At 51.7% G+C, this 22,634-nt stretch overlaps 3 protein-coding genes across 6 annotated transcripts in view; 1 reads left to right on the top strand and 2 right to left on the bottom strand.

Annotated features, from left to right (window-relative positions):
- Window positions 1–22,634, bottom strand: part of Sbk1 (SH3 domain binding kinase 1) — a 253,873-nt gene that overhangs the window by 23,611 nt on the left and 207,628 nt on the right. The window lies entirely within an intron of this gene.
- On the top strand, window positions 2,597–20,307 carry Atp2a1 (ATPase sarcoplasmic/endoplasmic reticulum Ca2+ transporting 1). Of its 2 annotated transcripts, XM_051192916.1 has the most exons (23): window positions 2,598–2,918; window positions 3,218–3,235; window positions 3,554–3,636; window positions 5,001–5,105; window positions 6,213–6,351; window positions 7,962–8,042; window positions 8,689–8,774; window positions 8,908–9,205; window positions 9,343–9,509; window positions 12,880–12,968; window positions 13,193–13,295; window positions 13,520–13,651; window positions 15,731–15,856; window positions 15,959–16,177; window positions 17,142–17,477; window positions 17,668–17,888; window positions 17,995–18,197; window positions 18,381–18,466; window positions 18,552–18,685; window positions 18,826–18,943; window positions 19,208–19,325; window positions 19,600–19,640; window positions 20,039–20,307. In XM_051192916.1, the coding sequence occupies exons 1-22, from the start codon at window positions 2,801–2,803 to the stop codon at window positions 19,602–19,604; spliced, it is 2,985 nt and encodes a 994-aa protein (XP_051048873.1). In that variant the 5' UTR covers window positions 2,598–2,800; the 3' UTR covers window positions 19,605–19,640; window positions 20,039–20,307. The 2 variants fall into 2 exon arrangements, with proteins under 2 accessions (XP_051048872.1, XP_051048873.1); XM_051192915.1 differs by lacking the exon at window positions 19,600–19,640 and having other exon boundaries at window positions 2,597–2,918.
- The window catches only part of Rabep2 (rabaptin, RAB GTPase binding effector protein 2), a 15,790-nt gene continuing 13,416 nt past the window's right edge, over window positions 20,261–22,634 (bottom strand). For 2 of the 3 annotated variants that reach the window (XM_051192925.1, XM_051192924.1), the window contains 4 exons: window positions 21,840–22,017; window positions 21,569–21,624; window positions 21,218–21,334; window positions 20,261–20,871 (listed from right to left, as the gene is read on the bottom strand). In XM_051192925.1, coding sequence (XP_051048882.1) covers window positions 20,770–20,871; window positions 21,218–21,334; window positions 21,569–21,624; window positions 21,840–22,017 — 453 coding nt within the window. In that variant the 3' untranslated portion in view covers window positions 20,261–20,769. Of the gene's footprint in view, window positions 20,872–21,217; window positions 21,335–21,568; window positions 21,730–21,839; window positions 22,018–22,634 lie in introns of those variants that run through there. The other variant, XM_051192926.1, reaches the window with a different exon arrangement.

The following is a 22,634-nucleotide window of genomic DNA, read 5'->3' as shown; positions in this document are numbered from 1 at the left end:
CCTCTGCCCCACCTCCAAGAGGCCCTGTCCACACTCATGACCTTGCTATTCTGAGCCCTGTGTTGGTTCTGTGGGGAGATGGACAGGAGACAGCTGAGCTCATAGGCTACCTAGGGTGGCGGCTGCTTTGGGGAAGCCTGCTGGCTCTTGCTTTATCTTATCCCTGGGGCTCCCCAAATCTTGGCCTCGGAGAGGGACTGAATTGGCCCTGTTGTGGAGGTTGGGCAGAGGGCAGCTTTAGACCTGAGTGCTGTGTTCTCCAAGTGGGATTGTTGGATAGCCAATGGCCAGCTAAGGCTGTAACACCTCAGAGTGGAAAGGCCTGATCCTCCCCTAATCTCATGGCAACTGTTTTGCTCAAAGGCTCCTGGCCCCCATGCCTTGCCATCCTGGGGTGCACAGAAAGACACCCCCCAGACTAGCATGTCCTGGCTAGAAGAGCCCAAGAGGCAATGAGAGTCTCTAAGTATTTGTGGAACTGGACAGGAATGGGTGGCTCTGCCTTCATGCCCTTCACAACCTGCCCTCTCCCTATCCTTAGCATTAAAACTCAGGAGCAAGAACACCTCCAATCTTGGTGTAGTGGGAAGTGGTCTGAAATTGCCTCGTTTGCCCTCTCCAGGGCAGATCACAATGCAGAGAGGTGTCCCCTGAAGCTCTGAGATGGTAGCTTTCTCTCTAGCCTTCATTTATCTATCTGGGAAGCTGAAGAGGACAGAAATGTCCTGTGAAGCCTGACTTCTTCCCTCACTCACCCACCTTCTCTGAAGCTTTCATGCCCCTGCTTCCAGACACCATGTTTGGGCATTGCTGCTGCTGGGAGACCGCAGGGCCCCAACCTCCATGGGTACTCAGCCTGCCTCTGGCCCAAGATGGAGGGGCCTGAGCCAGGCAGAGATGCCTTTTTATGTGGCCCTCTACATTCCCACTCCATTGTCTTAAGCCCTGCCACCTCAGGTCACAGCAGGACTCCAAGGGAGGGGTTTGTGGGAACTGTGAAAAGGGGGCGGGAAGGAACACCTTGTCCTCACTTCACCCTCCCCCAAGTCTGGGCAGAAGGCAGGGTGAATCTGAGGCTTAGTCCTTTATTTCTCTCTATTTACCCCAAACAAGTGGGGCTTCTTTTTATTCTGCCGGCCTCTGCTTCTTGTATCAGTCTGCCCTAGTATGGGAAGTGCTTCTTAGTTCTTTACAGGGAAACTGAGGCCTGGGTAGAAGAGGGACCTGTGCTCCTGGGCTGCTCGCCCTCCCTGACCTTTGGATCTTGACTCCCATGGAAACTTCTCTGCCTTGCTTTCCTCCCTGCTTGGCCCATGTACCTTGTCTGCTCCTCCAGCAGCTGCCTTGGTAGAAATAAAAAATGCCCCAATGGTGACTTGGGGTCGGGAAGGGTGGCTCAGAGCAGCTGCTTTTGGGAGGAAGCTGACACCCAGGCCAGTCCTTCAGCAACAACTTGTAGCTTTGCACCCAGCCCCTGGGGCCTGCCCACTTGACTGCCACAGCCAGCACCCAGCTGTTTCTTTCCCCTCTCCTCCTCAGACTAGGGGAGTCTGTGTGTTTCAGCTCCTACCTGGATTCTTCATATCTACACCCTCCCTCCCTCTGGAGCCTCTGCTTTATCCAACTTCAGGGGTCCTGCACTTGGACATTCTGGCAGTCCCAAAGCACTCTTACTGGGTCTGATCCTCACTCCCTCTGTGAGCTGTTGCATCAGGGCCAGAGCTGCTGAGACCCCCCACACTTCTGGGGTCAACCATGACGCCCCTGGGATTAAAGGCCAGTGTGGGATGAGGAAATACTCACCCTGAAGCATTCACCCCTCCCCCTCTGACATCAGCACATTCTGTAGCCTCTTGGGTTACCTGGCTGCCTGGGTGTCCCATTTTTCTTCTGGGGTATTCCCTGCCAGTTTCAAGGGGGAGCTAAAGGCTGTGTTCCCAAAGTCTGAGCTAGTGTGGTTGTGGCGGGGGGAGTTTAGGAGACACAGACAGTCCTGGCTTTGCTCACCAGGGCCTGGACACTAAATCCCTTGTTGATGGCTGCAGCAACCCCTCCCTAGGGTAAGGTTACCATCTTCTGCCCTGTCCCCTTGCCTGTCTCCCTTCCCTACTTCCCGTTATCTCTCTAGAATTACTTCCTCTATCCCACAAAGATGTTCTTCCCACACCTTTCATTCCTCCTAAGGCTGGAGTACTTCACCTGTTCTCCGAACACAATAGGCAGGGGAGGAGACCGTGACAGTGGGAAGGGGCTCAGGATTGTCAAGACAGTAGAGGTCCAAGGAGCAACGAAGCCTAGGGACAGGGAGGGCTGGTGGGAGTGAGCTTGGAATTGTGCATTTAGTGTAACGGGGGAAGTTGAGGCAGCTGGGGGCAGGGTCAGTAGCAGATAAGGGAAAATGACTTTATTCCCTGCCCCCTTCCCTGGGGCTGGGGCCACCCTCATGAGTGACACCTCAGGCTGCAACCCCACTGTTCTTCTCTGTCAGCAGAAATCTCTCTCTCTTCTGACCCCTCCTGCTGGGGTCTCAGCCAGCCAATCCCTGATCTGGGGGAAGGGGGAGCCTGGCCCCCCCCACTCCCTCATAAGGACCAGCTGGGGGCTGGGGGGGTGGCCGGCTGCTGCAAGTGGAACTGGGGTCAGAACTTCGTGGAAGGAAGAAGAATCTGGGGGGGGTCAGGCGAGAAAAAGGAAGAAGCCTAGATCGTCAGGCAGGTGGTTAAGCTGAAGAAGTCTCCCCTCCAGTGAGAGGCCCCTAAGAAGGAATACATCGCCCCCTGGCCCCCAAGAAGGGAGCACAATGGAGGCTGCACACTCCAAGTCCACAGAGGAATGTTTGTCCTATTTTGGGGTGAGCGAGACCACAGGCCTTACCCCAGACCAAGTTAAGCGGCATCTGGAAAAATATGGCCCCAATGGTAAGTATCCCTTAGAGGAGAGGTTGGCGTGGCGGCTCTCCCACACCCATTAGTGGCAACTGCTTCCTCTGGGGTCTGTAGGGACAAGCAGTGCAGCTGTCTGCTTCTTGCAGGAGAAGGAAGGAAGATACTAAAGAAAACAGATTTAAGATCTGGAGTTTGGGGAGCTTTTCTGGGGTGACCTTGAACTTCAGATGCCCTTTTGATAGCCGAGTCTCTTAGCTGCATAGTTCAGGGTATGGGAGACATGAGGCTGGACCCCTACTAAATTTGTTCTTTTCTTCTTTTTCCCTGGGTAGAGCTCCCTGCTGAGGAAGGTAAGTTACCTAAGCCTTGAGCCCTCCTGAGTGACACTTCTGTGTGCCCCATCCCAGCTCCCTGCCGTCTCCAGATGCCCTTCTCCAAGCTTAGTGTCAGACATCTCCAGATGCTTCTTGAGACTTCCCACCCTTGAACAACTGCTACAGATTTGAAGGGCCTTTTTGGCTGTTTCATCTCTTTCTCTCATGTCAAGCTGGGCTGCCCATCAACCTAGAGGTCCAGGGCACGCTAGACTCTAGACCCTTGCCCATCCAGAGCCACAGCCCTTCATCTTTTGGATTTTAACCTCGGGACTCCTCTTGCCTCTCCCCCAGGCAAGTCCCTGTGGGAGTTGGTGGTAGAGCAGTTTGAAGACCTGCTGGTGCGAATCCTCCTCCTGGCGGCCTGCATTTCCTTCGTAAGTCTGGGGGCTGTCTGGAGAGAGGTGTGGGGCTTGTGATCTGCTGTGCCTCTTACCATCCTAGATGCCCTGGTCCAAGCCCCAAACACCCTATTTTCCATGCCCGGAGCTGGGGGTGGGGTGCTGGTTTGCTTCCTCCCCTGCAGAGAGGTTTTATTTTAAGCCATGAGAGTGTTCTCAGCCAAAACACTGAAGCTAAGCCTCCCTCCCAGCTTGAAGGGCTTCGAGGGCTCAGGTTACCCCCTGCGCAGGGCTCCCAGCTTCAGTGTGGGCTGCAGTGTCCACTTGGAGGTCACTACCACTCCCTGCCTGTCCTGGTTGGTCCCCACTTTGCTTCACCAATCCTGCCCTACCCTCTCCAGCTGATTGGCCAAAAGAGACTTGCTGGGGGAGGTGGAGAAGTTGCTGCTGGTACAGTGGTAGCTGCCAGTGCCTTCCAGGCCCTACAACTCTCCATACCCCACCCCTGAACCGTCTCCAGGCTTTACCTACTTCCATTGGGGCTGGCACTTGGTGCCTCCTTCTCTTTTCACAGCCTGATTCATATTTACTTCTTAGTGTCCCCAGCAACCTCAGAGCCTTAGCTATCCCGTCTCCTTGTTATATCGCCAGTGTTCACAGCCCCAGCTGCTGGCTCCTGTCATCCCAGCAATCCATCTTGCATTTTAGAATTTCTTTAGCATCTTAGCTGGAAATAAGGCCTAAGAGGCATATATATATATATATATATATATATATATATATATATATATGTATATATATAATTAAAATATCTATGGAGGCCCCATGCACTGCACTCTGAGTCTAAGCTGGCAGCCTCCCTTCTCTCTCAGATTTGCTCCTTGACATTTGCTGGAGGCTGCTGCCTGGCAGTGGCAACAGCTGGGGTGGGGTGGGTGCTGGAGGCCTGTAACCTTACTCGCCTCCTGTTCTCTCATGAAATTGGAGCTTCCATGCCTTGGTGTTAAGGGAGGGCTGTGGGTGGGCTGGGCCCTTCAGGGACCATAGGGATTTTCCTATTGGGCGTGGGTCCCTGAGGGATAGATGTGGCTGTAGGAGTAGTTGACCCTGGGTGTTCTGGGAAGGTTTGCTTACAAGCCAACAATTTGGTCAGGGTTACCTGAAAGCATTCCCAGTTAATCCCCAAGTGTGTGTGTGTGTGTGTCTGTCTGTCTGCACTGCCTATTTGCACGGCATCACAAGGGTGGATGAGTGTGTGTGTGCTTGCAGCCTGTAGCGTGAAGAGCCTCACACTTGTGTACACCATCGGATGTCTACAGTGCTCTTAAAAAGCTTTCCAGTTCCTTTCTTGAGTCATTTGGGGGCTTTGTTACCACCGGTTAATTCTCCTCCCCTCTCAGGTGCTGGCCTGGTTTGAGGAAGGCGAAGAAACTGTCACCGCCTTTGTTGAGCCTTTTGTCATCCTCTTGATCCTCATTGCCAATGCCATTGTGGGGGTTTGGCAGGTTAGTTTTGACCTCTTCTCCCCACTTATGTCTCAAGGCTGGGCAAGGGGCCAAGCCTCCTTACAGTTTTCTCTTCCTCCATCATTTCCCCTAGCTTTGCCCACTCCTCTGTCTTCTCATAGGGCTAGTAAGGTGTGGTGAGGCATACCTACAGCACTCTAGAGGCAGAGGCAGGAGACTCTCAAATTCTAGGCTAGCCTGGACTACAATGGGAAATTCTGTCCTTAAAAGAAAATAACAACAACAACAAAAACTATGAAAGGTTGAACACACTTATAATGATGAAGTCAGATGTGGTGACACACACCTTTAGTCCTTTAGTCCCACAGTTGCAGGGATAGAGGCTGGTGGACCTCTGTGAGTCTGAGGCTAGCCTTGTGTAGAGAATATATAGAGAATTTCAGGCCAGGCAGGGCTACATAGAAAGGAAGGAAGGAAGGAAGGAAGAAAGAGAGAGAGAGAGAAAGAGAGAGAGAGAGAGAGAGAGAGAAAGAAAGAAAGGCAGGGTGTCGTCGGCAGCACACACCTTTAATCCCAGCAATTGGGAGGCAGAGACCAGCCTGGTCTACAGATGGAGTTCCAGGACAGGCTCCAAAACAATACAGAGAAACCCTGTCTCGAAAAAAACAAAAAACAACAACAATAATAAAAAAAAATGGAAAAGAAAAAGAAAAACAAGGGTAATAACCATTCCCCAAGTTTGATACAATTGGAAGAAGAACATGAAAATTCATGGCACATAGTAGGTATTCAATAAATAACTAGTTTTGATTTCCTTCTTCCTCTGACATCAGTGTACTTTTCTTGTCCCTGGCTCTCATTTTTTTCTTTTTGTTGGTATTGTTTTGGTTTTTTTAAATTCCTTTCTGGTTCAAACCTTTCTCACGTGCTTTTAGCCACTGGTAATATTTTCTACAACAGACACACCCCTGTTGTGATGTGGGTCTGTTCGCCTCTTGTGCCATGTCCTTATTTCTGCTAGGATCCTGATACCTGTTCCTCTATCTGCATGTCCCTCACCCTTCCTGCACGTCCCCAGACCAGCCTCCTGCTGGTCTAGGGCCTTCCTCCCTCTCTGAGTCCACTCTTTTCTGCTCTTTCCCTCAGGAACGGAATGCAGAGAACGCCATTGAGGCTTTGAAAGAATATGAACCTGAGATGGGGAAGGTCTATCGGGCTGACCGAAAGTCAGTGCAAAGGATCAAGGCTAGGGACATTGTCCCTGGGGATATCGTGGAGGTGGCTGGTAAGTGCTGGGATGGATGGTCCAGGAGAGAAACTTTGGGTCTGAGGCCAAGAAGCGAGCAGAGGGCCCATCAGCCCTGACCCTTTAACTGTGAGGATGGTGGTGTCTTTGCTTCTCCTTCCCAGATTCCTCAGGGGTCACTCCAGGACATCCAGGCCACAGCACCCCTCCCCACTAGAGTCTCAATAGGAACAGCTAGTCCTGTCCCTGAGGCAGTAGACAGACCCCCTGTCCCCCCTCCTATCAGCCAACATTTGCAAGCAACAGGTGGAAGCCAGTCCCTGCCAATGGCCCCATCCCCACCCCTTCCCGAGTCTGGCTCCCCTCTCCTTCCACCCACCACAAGCTTGGTCAGCTTTCAGCCTTGACCCCTCAGTGCCCTTGAGGCCTCTCAAAGGGGAAGGAATGACAGTAGAAGGCAGTGGGGGTGGGGAGGGAGGGGGTGGATGACTACCCCCACCACCACCATGTAAGGGTAACGCCTAGTCCTCTACCAGCTAGGAGCTCGGGACTTAAGAGGAGGGCGGGCGCTCAAGGAGGGCCCTGCCCCCTCAGGGACACTTAATGCCGGCTCAGGGAGGGGTGGGGCTGGGTAGCTAAGATTACTGGGATTCTGCCCCCTTCAGCGCTTTTTATATTTGCCCTGAGCAGGCCTTTCCACCTCTTTAGGTCCCTAGTTTGGTGAATGTGTATTTCTGTTTCCTTCCCTCATACCATGTCACCCTCTATACCATGTCACCATCAGGAGAGGCATAGGGTTGAAAGCTGGTGGGCTGAAGGCCCCTCAGCTCCATCGCAGGGCAGTCCTGCTATGGTGACAGTTTGGGGTCAGTGCCATGAATGTCTATAAATACCACTCGGGCTTCGGTGACAAGGGTGTCTGCCTGACTCCATTGCTGACCTCCTCCTGCTTCCTCTGGCACTGGAGTAGGGACCTTAGGAACTAAGAGAAAGGAAAGCAAGTGAACTTCACCCCAGTTCCACCCATGGGACCAAGGTGGCTTTAGCCAGAGGCCTGAGGAGGTGTGTGTGTGTGTCCCAAAGGTCTCTAGTCTGGCAGAGTGTCTTCCTCAGCCCCTGCCAAGGTGTTTTCACAGTCTGGCTTCCCGCTTCCCCTCTGTGAAGACCTGAGCCACAGCCAGGGATATTCCCTCACACTGCCTTCTGCGCATCTTTTCAGCGGCATGCTCCATTTTCACTCCAGCTTGGCCTGGGTTTTCTCACATCTACCTTGCTCTCTGGCCCTCTCAGTCATCCTCTCTTCTTTGAGTTACATCATGATGCTTTCTTCTTTACCTTTCTCTTGTTTCCCTTCCTCGGTGTTAACTGGCTTCTGCCCAGTTTTCCTTTCAGGGACCGAGAACATATTTAATGAGCACACACTACACGCCAAGGATCGAGTGAGCTTCCCCTCTCAGGCTTGCAGCCAGTGTGAAGAGACACATTCAGTGGGGGACAACGGGATAGTGTCTCTGGGGTGGGGATGGAGTGGGGAGCCTTGTGCTGAAGGCCTGTGAACGGCTGGATGCATAGGATCTGAAGGACGAATGGTGTGAGGGAGGCAGAGATTGGGAAGAAATTCCCAGAGCTGAACTCACTCCTTTCTACAGTGGGGGACAAAGTCCCGGCAGACATCCGCATCCTCTCCATCAAATCCACCACCCTCCGGGTCGACCAGTCCATCTTGACAGGTAGGCTGGCTCAGGTGGGAGGGCATAGTGAGTGAGTGAGGAGCTAGGTAGACAGATGGACAAAAGGTTTTGGGTGGATGAAGGAGGGCACCCAACAACAATAGGACCTCATTTTAGTTCTGAGGTAGCATTATCCATATGGCTCAGCCTTCATTCTATCACAAGGGGCATGGGAGAGGATGTTTGTGACTATTTTCCATATGGCCCGTCACAAATTGTCCTCTCCCTCCAGCATCCTGAAAAGCCCTCAAATGAGAGATTCTAGGGTAGGGTGGAGACGTAGGACACACTTTAAACTCTGGAAAGGAAACAGTGTAGACTGGACCCGCAGCAGGAGGACCTGAGCCTCTGTCCTTGGTGCCTCAGGAATGTGCTCTGCAGTGAGAAATGCTTCACATCCACCAGCTTATTTGATTTCCACCAGGACATGAGGAAGGAGCAAATGGAAGTTAAGCGACCAAAGTCACACACTAGGTTTGCTCAGTGTCTTCTAACTCTAAAGACAATGGACTCCCTACTTGCTCCAGTCATCTTCCTCTAGAGGGAAGACTCTGCCAGAGTGTTTGCTTGCTGATTGCCAACTGTCAAGAATGTTAGGGACAGAGACATGATGTCACCTGAAAACTCTTTGGTCCTTTCCCCACAGGAGAGTCTGTATCTGTCATCAAGCACACAGACCCTGTCCCTGACCCCCGAGCTGTCAACCAGGACAAGAAGAACATGCTCTTCTCAGTAAGCAGTCACATGACCAGCCAGAAGCCCTGGGTGTGGAGGGAGGCATGGCAGTGGAAGAAGAGATGAAGCCCCTGTCCTGTAACATGGGGACCACCCCTTGTCTGACCCTACTCATCCCTCACCTGCCCAGGGTACCAATATTGCAGCTGGCAAGGCCGTGGGCATTGTGGCCACCACTGGTGTGAGTACTGAGATTGGCAAGATCCGAGACCAAATGGCTGCCACTGAGCAGGACAAGACCCCCCTGCAGCAGAAGCTTGATGAGTTTGGGGAACAACTGTCTAAGGTCATCTCCCTCATCTGTGTGGCTGTCTGGCTTATCAACATTGGCCACTTCAACGACCCTGTCCATGGGGGCTCCTGGTTCCGGGGGGCCATTTACTACTTCAAGATTGCTGTGGCCTTGGCTGTGGCAGCCATCCCAGAAGGTAAGGCAGCCATTCCGTGGTCATCCAGATAAAGTAATAATGACTGGTCCTGATAGTTTTGGTGGCTGTTATGTAGCAACCACACTGGGTCTCCCTCCTCCCTGGTTTGTTTGCTCATGCCATCTCTATCCCCATAGGGCTTCCTGCCGTCATCACCACCTGCTTGGCCTTGGGTACCCGCAGGATGGCAAAGAAGAATGCCATCGTGAGGAGCTTGCCCTCTGTGGAGACCCTGGGCTGTACCTCTGTCATCTGTTCGGACAAAACAGGGACCCTCACCACCAACCAGATGTCAGTCTGCAAGGTCAGGAGAAGCATAGGCAGGGTGACATGAGCCCTCTGAAGTTGGGTTTCTGTATTAGTGGCTTCTCAGTGCAGCCTGGGAAATACTCAAGGGTAGATTAAATGCACCCTTAGATCAAGGAAAGAGCTGTATTAGTTTGCTTTCTGTTTCTTTCATAAAACTCTGACTAAAACCAGTGTGGGGAGGAGAGGGTTTATTTGGCTTGTGTCACGATCACAGTCCATCATCCAGGGAACTGGATGGTGTCAGAGCAGGAACTCAAGTAGGAGCAGAGGCCAGAACCTGGAGGAAGCTGGTTACTGGCTTGCTTTCTGTTGCTGTGATAAACCGCATGACCAGAAGCAACTCTGGGAGGAGATGCTTTATTTCACCTTACAGTCAGTCTGTCATTGAAGGAATCCAGGGCAGATGCTCAAGCTAGGCGCTTCAAGCAAACGCAAGGGCAGAGCAGAGGAAGCTGCCCACTGGCTTGCTTCCTAAGGCTTGTTTAGCCTGCTTTCTTGTACACCTCAGGATCACCTGCCTGTGGTGGTCTGGGCTGTTCCATGTTGGTCATTAATCAAGAAAATGTCCCCACAGGCTAATCTGAGGGAGGCAGGTCCTCAGTCGAGTTTCCCCTCTTCCCCGGTAACTCAACTGTGTCAGGTTAGCAACAGCAATAGCCACTCCAAGCCTCACCCGTGTGCTGTGTGTCTCTCTGATCCTCTACATAGGCCCATTCAGGGACATTCTCTTTAGCCTCACTTTTCCAGAAAATAAACTGAGGCTTAGGGACCAAGACTTAGGGTTTCACCAAAAGATACAAAATTTATAAATGGCAGAGTCAGGCATAGTGGTACCTGCCTAGTATCCCTGTATTCAAGAAGCAAAGGCAGGGGCATTGTGAATGTGAGGCCTGACTTGGCTATCTACTTAAAGGCCAGCTAGGCTCTGCCTCATGTATCCGGAGTCAGGGTGCAAGGATCACTTCCACTGAGGAGTTCAAGGCCTGCCTGGCAACAGTGAGATTTTTTTGTCTCAAAAAACAAAACAAAAAAACAACAAAAAACCCCCAAAACAAAACCAAAAAGTAGCAGAATTGCATTCCAGACCTAGTATGTATGACTCTGTAGTTTCTGATTGGGCAGCTGGTACCCCCAGAGTGGCCACTTCATGACAGGGCCAGCAAGCAAAGTGTACTGGTCCTGAATAGCATTCCTTTAAAACATGTAAAAGTATTTCAGAGAGTGTATGTGTATTTATTCTCGCCTTTCACCATTATGTTTTGGGGACTGAATTCAGATCATCAGGTGTGTTGGCAAATGCCTTTACCCACACATCCCTTTCCCCCTTTCAAGACAGGTCTCTTTATGTAGCCTTGACCGGCCTGGACTTTCTATGTGGACCAGGCTGGCTTTGAAATCACAGAGATCCACCTGCCTCTGCATGTGCCACCATACCCAGCCAGTATTCTTTTTTAAAAACAGAAAAATAGATAAGATTACAAAATAGCCATTGATTGAAAGACAGCTATCAAAATATTTTTAAAATAAATGTGTAATTCAGCAACAACTGCTTCTCTATTCAGAATGAGCTGCAGCCTTGGGTACAGTGGTCCACGGCCTGCAGAGTGTGAGGTGCTCTGGAAAGCGAGGGTGACAGGCAGGCATCTGTGGTCTGTGCAATGGAGCCACAGCCTGGGCTTAGAGGGTTTTGGTTTTGTTTTTAAAGATTTATTTATTTCTATGTATACAGTGTTCTACCTACATGTATGCCTCCAGACCAGAAGAGGGCAGCAGATCTCATTATAGACAGTTGTGAGCCACTATGTGGTTGCTGGGACCTCTGGAAGAGTAGCCAGTACCCTTAACCTCTGAGCCATCTCTCCATTCCCACCCCACCCCCAGGCCCCAGACAGGGTTTTTCTGTGGCTTTGGAGCCTGTCCTGGAACTAGCTCTGTAGACCAGGCTGGCCTGGAACTCACAGAGATCCACCTGCCTCTGCCTCCCGAGTGCTGGGGTTAAAGGTGTGTGCCACCAACACCCAGCGTTTTTTTTTTTTTTTTTTTTTTTTTTTTTTGGTCAGGGTTTTTCCAGGCTTGTCTTGAACTGGGCCTACAGGTCTCTGCCACCCCACTCAACCCAAAGCCACAGGTGGTACTAATTCTGATGTGATCCATCCACTGTGTTCATAACTGGAAGGAAATGCTACATGTCAGGAAAAAAAATTAGATTTTTTTTTTTTTGGTCATCTAAAAATATCTGCCTCCCTCTTTCTCTCTTCCCAGACTGAGGCTGGCATTGAACTCCCAATTATCCCAAGAGCTGGGATTGCGGTCCTATGTTATCACACTATCACACTTAGTTTCATGGGCTCTTTTAGGTGTTAGCCACTGATGGCCCTACTTGCCCTAAACAGAGTTCTGTGTAATAGTGTGCCTTTGTCATAAAAATGGCTTTTCTGTAGTGCTGAGGATTTAGTTTGGTGGCAGAGTGCTAGCCTAGCACTATAAGAATGAATGAATGAGTGAATGAATGAATGAATGAGTGAATGGATGAAAGCCTGGTGTAAATAATCATGCCTGACACAGGAGGATTGCCAGGAGTTTAAGGCCAGTCTGTGAGTTCCAGGAGAGCCTAGGCCACAGAGTGAGATCTTGTTTCAAAAAGTAAATGAGCACTGGGCAGTGGTGTTGTACATCTTTAATCCCAGCACTTGGGAGGCAGAAGCAGTCAGATCTCTGAGTTCTGAGTTCAAGGCTAGCCTGGTCTACAGAGTGAGGACAGCCATGGCTACACTGAGACACCCTGTCTTGAAGATCCCCTCCAAAGTAAATGAACAAAAATAAGTAAATAAATTATATTTTAAACGATGCTCTGAAGAACAGAGAGTTTGTAGTGGGATCAAGATGGAGTGGGCAGTGTAGGCAGAATAAGTTGCTACCCTGAGCATCATGTCCTCCCCTCCCACTAACACACAGGCTTCAATAGCCAGAACACAGGCTTTTGACTCTTGTCCCCCTATAAAAATGAATTAAGGGACAGTGTCATAGGAAAAGGACTCACACTTTTAGCTCTTCCTGCAGGAAACTCTAGCACCATCACTGGAGCTGTAGTTGGAGCTGCTGCTCACAGGTACACTTGACCCTGTCTCCATCACATCTGCGAACTGATGGAGAAGGCCTGGTGTAGCCCTCAGTAACTGGTTTTTAAGGCAGCTGACAAGGAACAGGGAGAATTATTGCAAAGCCCTGGAGTGACAGGGAGCAATACAGGTCAAGGAGAGAACTGGAGGGAAATGCTGGGAAAACCCGCTTAGTCTGAACTTGAGGATGCCTGCGCTCAGGGATGGGCATGTGGATATCTGTGTGGCTGGCCTTCTTCCCTGCAGATGTTCATCATTGACAGGGTGGATGGGGATACCTGCTCGCTGAATGAGTTCTCCATCACTGGCTCTACTTATGCTCCCGAGGGAGAAGTGTAAGTCATCTGGGAGTCCCCTCAGTACCACGTGCATACCCCCCGCCGCCTTTACTTTGGATCTCCTATTAGTTTACCCTTCCTTCCCAAACTTGTTCCTCCATCTCCAAGTTCATTGCCATCTCCTCTCCTTGCCAATGCCTGTCCGCTTCTCTGTGCTCTCTGCATCTCATGTTCTGTTCTCCACTGTTTCTCTCCTGCCTTCCTCCCCACCTTGCTGCCAGCTTGAAGAATGATAAGCCAATCCGAGCAGGGCAGTATGATGGGCTAGTGGAGCTGGCCACCATCTGTGCCCTCTGCAATGACTCCTCCTTGGATTTTAATGAGGTAACGTGCATCCCCAAAGCCACCCCTTCCATTCCTGTGGCTCAGAGTCTGTGCTGCCTGGGCATTCTAGGAGGAAGTGGGTGTCAGGAAGCAAACACAAGGGAAAGTTTCTGCAAGGGAAGTGGTTGGTTTCTTCCTGTCCCATCCAAATGAAGATGGGTGTGTTGTGTTGGGTGAAGACAGTAGATCCAGGCACACATTTCTTCCTCCTCTGTCCATTCCAGACCAAAGGTGTCTATGAGAAGGTGGGCGAGGCCACAGAGACAGCCCTTACCACCTTGGTAGAGAAGATGAATGTGTTCAACACTGAAGTGAGAAGCCTCTCTAAAGTGGAGAGGGCTAATGCCTGCAACTCGGTGAGTCGGGACATCCTCCACAGGCCTAGACACAAGATCCGGGCAGACCCAGACAGATAGACCCCTGTGTCTGTGCTGGATACCCAGCTAGGTAGGCAGCAGCTTTGTCCACAGCTTTTCCAAGCCAGGCTGCGCTCTGGTGAAACTCCTTTTCCACATAGTGACATGGCTTCTGTTGTCTGGCCACAAAACCCTGGGAGGTTACTTCTTCTTGTGACCCAAGGTTGGGCAGACCTGGATGGAAACAAGGGTGCCGCCTGTTGGGTTGGCTCTGAGTTTAGTCACCTTGGTTTCCATCAGATCTCAGGTCTTGGTGTGGGGTCTGGGCTGTGCAGCCACCAATCCCACAAAGTGAGGTCTTCTCCAGGGGACAAAGCCAGTGCTGCCACTCACTGGACACCCACTGTGAACTCTAGCTGGTTTTTTTGTTGTTGTTTTGGAGATAGGGTTTCTCTGTGTAACAGCCCTGGTTGACCTGGAACTCACTCTGTAGACCAGACTGGCCTCAAACTCAGAGATCTGTCTGCTTCTGCCTCCCGAGTGCTGAGGTTAAAGGTGTGTGCCAGCACTTGCTGGTTTCTGATTATTATGTTGCTTATATCTCTCTTTTTTGACATCTTCCTACTTCAGTCTCCCAAGTGTTGGTATTAACAGTGTGAGCCACCATGGCTGGCTTTCCTCCATCTCTTCCTTTATTTCACTGGTACTACAAAATGGAATCCAGAAACTTACCTGTGCTAAGCACATATTTATTTCCTTAAATTTTTTTTATTACTTCTTTAATGCTGCTTTGCTTACTATTTTTTTTGTGTGTGTGTGGTGAAGGTGTATGATGTGTAGTAGGGAGCTGTGTGTACTATGTTGTGTATATGGAAGTTAGAGAACTTGTAGGAGTTGGTTCTCATCTTTCACCTTGGGTTCCAGAACCAAACTCAGGCTCGTTTGGTCACCGGGCTCGTGCATCTAGTGCTTTCATCCACTGAGCTTTATTCAATATAACAAAAAAAGTGAAACTTTTTTTTTTTTTTTTTTTGGTGTTAAGGATTGAGCTTGAGGCTTCACACCTGCTGGCAAATGCTGTCACTGCCAGCTTCTCAGCTCTTGTTATTTTCATTTGGTTCTGGGCAGGGTTTATTTGTGTCTGGTGCTGGGATTGAGCCCCACGCTTCTCACATGCTAGGTTGGTGCTTAACCAAAAGTAAAGCCTTAGTCCCATCTCAGATGTAGTTGGTAAGTAAAACTATTATTATTTTCTTTTTGTTTTGTTTTGAGATAAAGCCCTGCTGTGCAGCCCAGATTGGTCTTGAACTCATGGCAGTACTCCAGTTTTAGTCTGCAAGGACTGGGATTATAGGCATAACTCACCGTGCTTGACCATGGCTCTCATTTATTTTCTTCTTATTTTTTTGAGACAGGCTTTCTCTGTAGCTTTGGAGTCTTATCCTGACACTAGCTCTTTAGACCAGGCTGGTCTTGAACTCACAGAGATCCACCTGTCTCTGCCTCTTGAGTGCTGGGATTAAAGGCATGAGCCACCACCTGCCCGGCCACTCACTCATTTTTCATTGTGTGCTAGGCACTTAAGGCTATGTGTTATTTATATTCAAACTAAACAGGGGTACTTGGGAAGTAGAGACAGGAGAATTACTTGGAGTTTAACACCGACCTGGGCTATATTGGGAGACCCTGTTTCAAAAAGAGTCATGGTCATTCATATTGACTGTGTTTGCCACTGGCACCACACTGGATGGTGCAGACTACATTTCTTCAATCACTAAATGTTCTATTGGGTAGCAGCATGCAAAGCCACTCTGTTTCTGTTGTGCTTTAAACTGAACACTTGAACTTCAGGTGTGGCTCAATGGTAGAGCACTTGCCTAGTGTGTGAGCCATGAGTTCTAGCCTTAGTACTACAAAACTGAAAATCAAACAGTCCACGGTGGAAATGGTAAGCGCCAGTTTCTGCATTTGTCTTGTGGATAACAGGCTCTGCTCTAGGCTTAGCCTTGGCATGGGATCTGCTCTGACATCCAGATCCTTTTGGGCTGTTTTAAAAGGGATCTGGTGTTTACTTCCCAGGTGATCCGCCAACTAATGAAGAAGGAATTCACCCTGGAATTCTCCCGAGACAGAAAGTCTATGTCTGTCTACTGTTCTCCAGCTAAGTCTTCTCGGGCTGCTGTAGGAAACAAGATGTTCGTCAAGGTCAGAAGCCTTCTCTCTGTCACACTGGGGCCCTTCCCTGTACCTGCCCTCTGTACCCTGGAAGGCTGGCGAGGGTCTCTGAATGCTGTTCTGGTTTTCTAGGGTGCTCCTGAGGGCGTCATCGACCGCTGTAACTATGTGCGTGTTGGCACAACCCGTGTGCCATTGACGGGCCCTGTGAAAGAAAAGATCATGTCAGTGATCAAGGAGTGGGGTACTGGCCGGGACACCCTACGCTGCCTGGCCCTGGCCACTCGGGACACCCCACCAAAACGAGAGGAAATGGTTCTAGATGACTCAGCCAAGTTCATGGAGTATGAGGTGAGCTGGCAAAGGCCTCTTTTTGTACTGGAATTGTGTTGAACAGCTTTCCCGATGGCCCTGTCTTCCCTGCCACCATCCTTACTGCATCAACTCGGTGGCTGTGTACTATGAATCCCCAAGTCACAGGGCATTAAGGTGTGACAGTTTTACGAATCATCTAACCTGGCAGTCAGGAGGTTGAGGTAGGTCAGCCTTGACTAAACAAGCAAGACCCTGTTTCAAAACACAACCACAAAAACAAAAGCCCAGAGGAGGCAGTCATTTAGTTCAGTCCTGCCTTGATGTGGTGCCGGGGCTGGAACCCCGGGCAGGCAGGCGTGTGATGCCCCCGTTGCACCTGTAGCCACAGTCTACATTAACTGTGCTCTGTGGAGTGGTGCTGTTCCGTACCAGAGGGGAATCTTTGTCACTCATGTAGTGTCTGAACTTATTTTGAGGCAACTGATGTACTTCCTGAAATAGGTTCCCCACTTGCTGTGGACTCTCAACAACCCCAAAAGCTCACTGTCTGTACTTACAGTGGGGGATTAGAGTGGGGATGTACTCACAGTGATGGGCCAATGACAGGCCAGCTAAAAGGACCATGCCAACATGTAGTAGTCTTCTCCTCCTCCTCCTCCTCGTTGTTGGTGAGACAGAGTCTTGTTATGTAGCCTGGGCTGGCCTTGAACTCACTCACGATTTCCTGTTTACTTCCTGAGTGCTGGAATCACAGGTGTACCCACCACACCTAGCTTCAGCTCTCCTTTTTGCAGCAGGCCTTGCTTGGCACTGCCAGGGTATGCTGGAATTCATTGTAAGGAATGAGAAATGTTTCCTGCTAGTGCTTCCAAGGCCCTGCTGATGTGTAACTCCAAGGCTGCATGCTCCAGCATCTCCATTACTGCCCATCTCCCTCTGACCTTCCTCCTGTTTGTCTCCAATCTCTCCTTGACCTGTCACCACCCACTGTCTTTTCCAGATGGACCTGACATTTGTTGGTGTTGTGGGCATGTTGGATCCACCCCGGAAAGAGGTCACAGGCTCTATCCAGCTGTGCCGTGATGCTGGGATCCGAGTGATCATGATCACTGGGGACAACAAGGGCACAGCCATTGCTATCTGCCGGCGAATTGGCATCTTTTCTGAGAATGAGGAGGTGACAGATCGTGCCTACACTGGCCGTGAATTTGATGATCTGCCCCTGGCTGAGCAGCGGGAAGCCTGCAGACGCGCCTGCTGCTTCGCCCGTGTGGAACCCTCACACAAGTCCAAGATTGTGGAATACCTGCAGTCTTACGATGAAATCACAGCTATGGTGAGATGCTCCAGAAGGCTGCCTGGGTGAAGGCTCTGAGTGTCCCTACTCATGCACAGAGGCCCCAATGGCATGCAGAGGAGAAGGATTCAGTTTCTACATGGGATCTGGGGTAGGGGTGGGGGTGGGGTGGGAGAGAGCATAAGCCGTCTGGAAGTTTGAGTTTCTCACTTTCTCTTTCTGCCTTCAGACAGGGGATGGTGTCAATGATGCCCCTGCCCTGAAGAAGGCTGAGATTGGCATTGCCATGGGATCTGGTACTGCTGTGGCTAAGACAGCCTCTGAGATGGTGCTGGCTGACGATAACTTCTCCACTATTGTGGCTGCTGTGGAGGAGGGCCGCGCCATCTACAACAACATGAAGCAGTTTATCCGCTACCTCATTTCCTCCAATGTGGGCGAGGTGGTCTGGTGAGCAGTCAGGGGAGCATCCAGAAATACACAGGGCAGAAAGGGGTGATCATGAGACTTGGAACAGGATTAGTTAGTATATGACCTCCTTTCTCCTTCTTGGCAGTATCTTCCTGACAGCCGCTCTGGGGCTGCCTGAGGCCCTGATCCCTGTGCAGCTGCTGTGGGTGAACTTGGTAACTGATGGGCTCCCTGCTACTGCTCTGGGATTCAACCCACCTGACCTGGACATCATGGACCGTCCCCCCAGGAGTCCCAAGGAGCCTCTCATCAGCGGCTGGCTCTTTTTCCGATACATGGCAATTGGGGGTGAGCAGGAAGGGACTCAACAACCCTTCTGAGCCCTTGGGACTGACCTTGTCCCCCATCCCAGCTTCTCCCAAGTCAAGCTGCCCAAAGGTGCCTCCTTAACCAGCTGTCTCCAGTCGTGTAAGGTCCTCTTTACACCTCTTAACTCTTCAGCCCTGACCCCAACTCTTCTCCCCACCACAGGCTATGTGGGTGCAGCCACTGTGGGAGCAGCTGCCTGGTGGTTCTTGTATGCGGAGGATGGGCCTCATGTCAGCTACCACCAGCTGGTAGGAAGATGGAGCGGTGGGTACTGGGAGGCATCTGGAAGGCATCTCCTCTGTGGCTCTCAAACTTCTGCCTCCTCCTTTGTAGACTCACTTTATGCAGTGCACTGAGCACAACCCTGAGTTTGATGGCCTGGACTGTGAGGTCTTTGAGGCCCCTGAGCCCATGACCATGGCCTTGTCTGTGTTGGTGACCATTGAGATGTGCAATGCTCTCAACAGGTAAGTCCTGTCCACTTGGTGGGCCCTGATGTGCCTACTGGTCTCTTGCCCTCCACCTCTCTTTTCCCACCCCTCTGCCTCACCACATCTTTCTGTGTATCCCTCTCCCTCCATCTGCCTGGCCTTTGTCTTTGTCACAGCCTGTCTGAGAACCAGTCCCTACTGCGGATGCCGCCCTGGGTGAACATCTGGTTGCTGGGTTCCATCTGCCTGTCCATGTCCCTCCACTTCCTCATCCTCTATGTTGACCCCCTGCCGGTGAGCCTTCTGCCATCACTTCTCCCCGACTCCAGGGAGCCCATGCAGACCCTGTGGAGAGTAGTTCATAGCTCCCTGCCCCCCCTTTTTTTTCTCTTCTTTGATTTTTCAAGATAGAGTTTCTCTGTGGTTTTGGAGTCTGTCCTGGAACTAGCTCTGCAGACCAGGCTGGCCTCGAACTCACAGAGATCTACCTGCCTCTGCCTCCCAAGTACTGGGATTAAAGGCGTGCTCCTTTCCTGATGGCTGCTGTCTCCACCACAGATGATCTTCAAGCTCCGGGCCCTGGACTTTACCCAATGGCTCATGGTTCTCAAGATCTCACTTCCAGTCATCGGGCTAGACGAGCTTCTCAAGTTCATTGCTCGGAACTATCTGGAGGGTAAGAGACAGCCCGTTCCCTAGCACCCAGTCCTGAGCAGAGCCCCTGCCCTCTGCGCTGCGAATATGTGCCACAACTCACTCCCCTCTTCCTTTGCAGGTAGGTAAGTGTTTTTGGCCCTGGCAGGACCAGTGTCCCCAGGGAGGGCAGCCCAAGCCCTGTCCCCACTCCAGCCATGACTGGTGGGGTTTCCCCCCAAGTCTGCTCAGCCCTGTGGCCCCCTGGGCCTCCTTCCCCCTTGATAACGGCCTCTCTCTGTCCTCTCTGGCCATAGGATAACCGTCCCCCTCCTCCATGTCTTTGAACGTGTCACAGGTATTTCCCTACACACCTTGCCCCAGCTGCTGTTCCCTGCCGCTCGGCCACCAGCGCCCCCCCCCCCCGCGGTCACTTGCGCTCGCTCGAAGCTGTCCCTGGAGCCACTGCTGCTGTTGCCACTGCCCGCTTCCACATGAGGGCCCTGCCCTTCCTGTGGGCACTGGCAACTGTGAGGCTGTGTCCTGGCCTTCCAGTCTGCTGGGCTGCGCTGCGTCGCGCTGGCTGTCGCTGCTGCTGGGGCTGTGGTGGCTGGGGGCGGGCTGGGGTGTGGCACACCACAGATGAGTAGGGAAGATGGCCATAGGCCCCTCCAGGTGAGTATATGGAGATGCACAAGGAGCTGCAGCTCTGCCTCCTGTGCCCACCTGCTCCAACCCCTTCCTTTCTTCTTCCAGATCCAGAAGATGAGAGAAGGAAGTAACCAGCCCTTTCGCCCTGTCTTCCCCACCCTAATAGCAACGCATCTTCAGCCAGAGCTGACACAGACCCTTCTCCCCCAATTCTGTTTATAAACAAAGTTCCATGTCCCACTGTCTCCCTTCACCAACCTGTCCTCCCTCTGAACCTTGTAAATCCCCTTCCCAACCTCACGGGGCTTGCAGGGACAAGGCGACTGATTGAGCTGAGCTGCTTATTTATTGAAAATAAATGACAGAAAAGTCTGGCCTGGTCTCCATATATCTTGAGGCCTATCTCTGGTGCCTGTGGACAAATACCTTAGTGTCATACAGTCCAGAGAGCAGCTGCGTGTCCCAGGGCTTATGTGTGAGGAATCCACTGACGCCAACAGCTTCTAGTCACAAGCTGGATGTGCCCTGGAGCGGGACTGGCTGTTAGCTAGAGGTGGCAGGGTAGGAGGGCAGGATCCATGAGGCAGCATGGCAGCCGGAAAGCTACTGGGCTCAGCCTGTCTTGTACTTTGGTTTTGGGAGGAGGCTGGGCCCTCATCCAGGTATCATCCCTGAGAGCAGGCCCAGCCACCCTGAGCGGAAGTAGTGGCCTTGGTGGCACTACCATCTAGGCTTGGAGTGGGTGAGCTTCATTCTGAGACCTGCAGTCCGTGTCTCACAGTTCTGGCAGAGAAAGGGGCAGCTTCCCCAGAAGGGAAAGCTTCTCGCCTGGCCCCTCACGAGTCTTTGATGTCCTTGATGTCCCTGAGGGGTGCCTCATCCAGGATGCTATGCACTTGTTGTAGAGTCTCTGCTTGGCGAATCCGCTCTAGGCGTACCTGTGTGGTTGGGTGGGAGATATGGAAAGTCTGCTGAGGAAACAGCCCCTGCCTGACCAGCCAGTCCCTAGGGTGAGCTCTGCAGAGGCAATCTGTGTTCACACGGGGTCAAGGGAAGGAACAGGTCCCAGGAGCTTGGCCTGCGGAGGTCTGGGTGTTGCTGGCCATTGGTGGGTCATGCAGCTGAGGTGTGTAAGAGAGCTTCCATGTTTTTGGGCAACAGCTCAGGGGAACAGACCATGCCAGGCCTAGAAAAAGGACCTCTCCTAATTGGGGACTGCACTTGTGAGACCAAGGACAAGTCATCCAGAGCCATACCAACTAAGTAGGAAAGGCCAGGTCATACCTGTAGGACCTGGGACAGACGTACAAAGTCCCTCTGCACCTGTTCACTGGTCTCCAGCTCAGCCTGCAGCCGCAGTGCTTTGGCCCTCTGTTCAGAGAGGAGGTCTGTGAGCTGGGCCTGCGGGGGTAAGATGCAGAGCTAGGGCCTCACTCATCTTTGGATAGGCGAGAGGGTGGATGGCCCACATTGGTGTCCCTTCAATCCACCAGACTCTGGCCGCCTCTGGCTCAAGCCAGGTGACTGATGCAGGGTTTCCTGCTACCTTCCTGGTCTGAGGAAGACAGGCAGGGTGTGAGGGGGGTAAAACTACACAGCTGTATCACCTAAGCCATGTCACCAGGTGCCACTCACCTTGCGTTGCTCTTGCTGGACCCGCTCTGTCTCTATCCTCAGGCTGCATAGGGAGGCTGGGAAGTCAAGGAGCAAGGAGACTGGAAGTCAGCCCCACACAATCCCAGCCCTACTGGTGCAGCCTCCACAAGGTGCTGACCCCTACTCACCCTCTAGCACATCTGTAGGAGAGAGAGAGAGAGACAGGTCAAGGCTGGATCTCCTGCACCTCACCTCCTCCTGATGCTCATGCCTGACCCTGGGGACCCTGTGGTGACGTCCTTCTCCCCACCTGTCTCTTCTCGTTGCACCCTCAGCTGTCCCTCCAGGCTGGCCCTGGCTGCTGTCTCCTCCTCCAGTGCCTCCCGCAGCTTCACGATTTCAATGCGCAGGCGCTCAGCCTCATGCTCCTGTGCCTGTTGCCTGGCCCTCGCCTGCTGCCGGGTGTGCCGCACGAGCAGCTGTAGCTCCTGCATGAGACACAAGGGCTCGGCTTGGCTGGGCACAGGGCAGAAGAGGAGACAGGAACCACTGGCCAGAGGGCGAGTGTGAAAAGAAGGAAGGGAGGGAGGAGGATGTTAGACCAGAAAAGCAGCCAACCGCCACAGTTAGAGTGGTTAGCAAACTGCAGATTTACAGTGGGATGAAGAAATGGGAGACCATGACTGCCACATGGTATGGGAGGACTTTCAAGAACAGCGTGGAAAGTTCCAGAACTCCTATAAGCTTCCAAACAACTCAAGTTATGCTCTCTATTCTGTACGTAATAAAAACCACAATAAAAAGAGAGCAGAGAGGGCTGGGGATTGGCTCAGTTGACAAGGTGCTTGCCTAGCAGGGATAAGCTCCAGATTTGATCTCCAGGATAATGTAAAAACTGAGGACAGTGCCAGAGTGGTGGTGGTGCACCCCTCTAATCCCAGCATGGGAGAGGCAGAAGCAGGTTGGATCTCTGTGAGTTCGAGGTCAGCCTGGTCTATGTAGTGAGTTCCAAGACAGCCAGAGTTACACAGAGAAACCATCTTGAAAAATAAAAAACAAAAAACTAAACCAAACCAACCAGTCCACCAAACAAACAAACAAACAA

The sequence above is a fragment of the Phodopus roborovskii genome, unplaced genomic scaffold, assembly GCF_943737965.1.
Source record: "Phodopus roborovskii unplaced genomic scaffold, PHOROB, whole genome shotgun sequence".
In the NCBI taxonomy this organism is placed as follows: Eukaryota; Metazoa; Chordata; class Mammalia; order Rodentia; family Cricetidae; genus Phodopus; species Phodopus roborovskii.
Note: the sequence above shows the minus strand (reverse complement) of the source record. Positions and strands in the feature narration are given on the sequence as shown.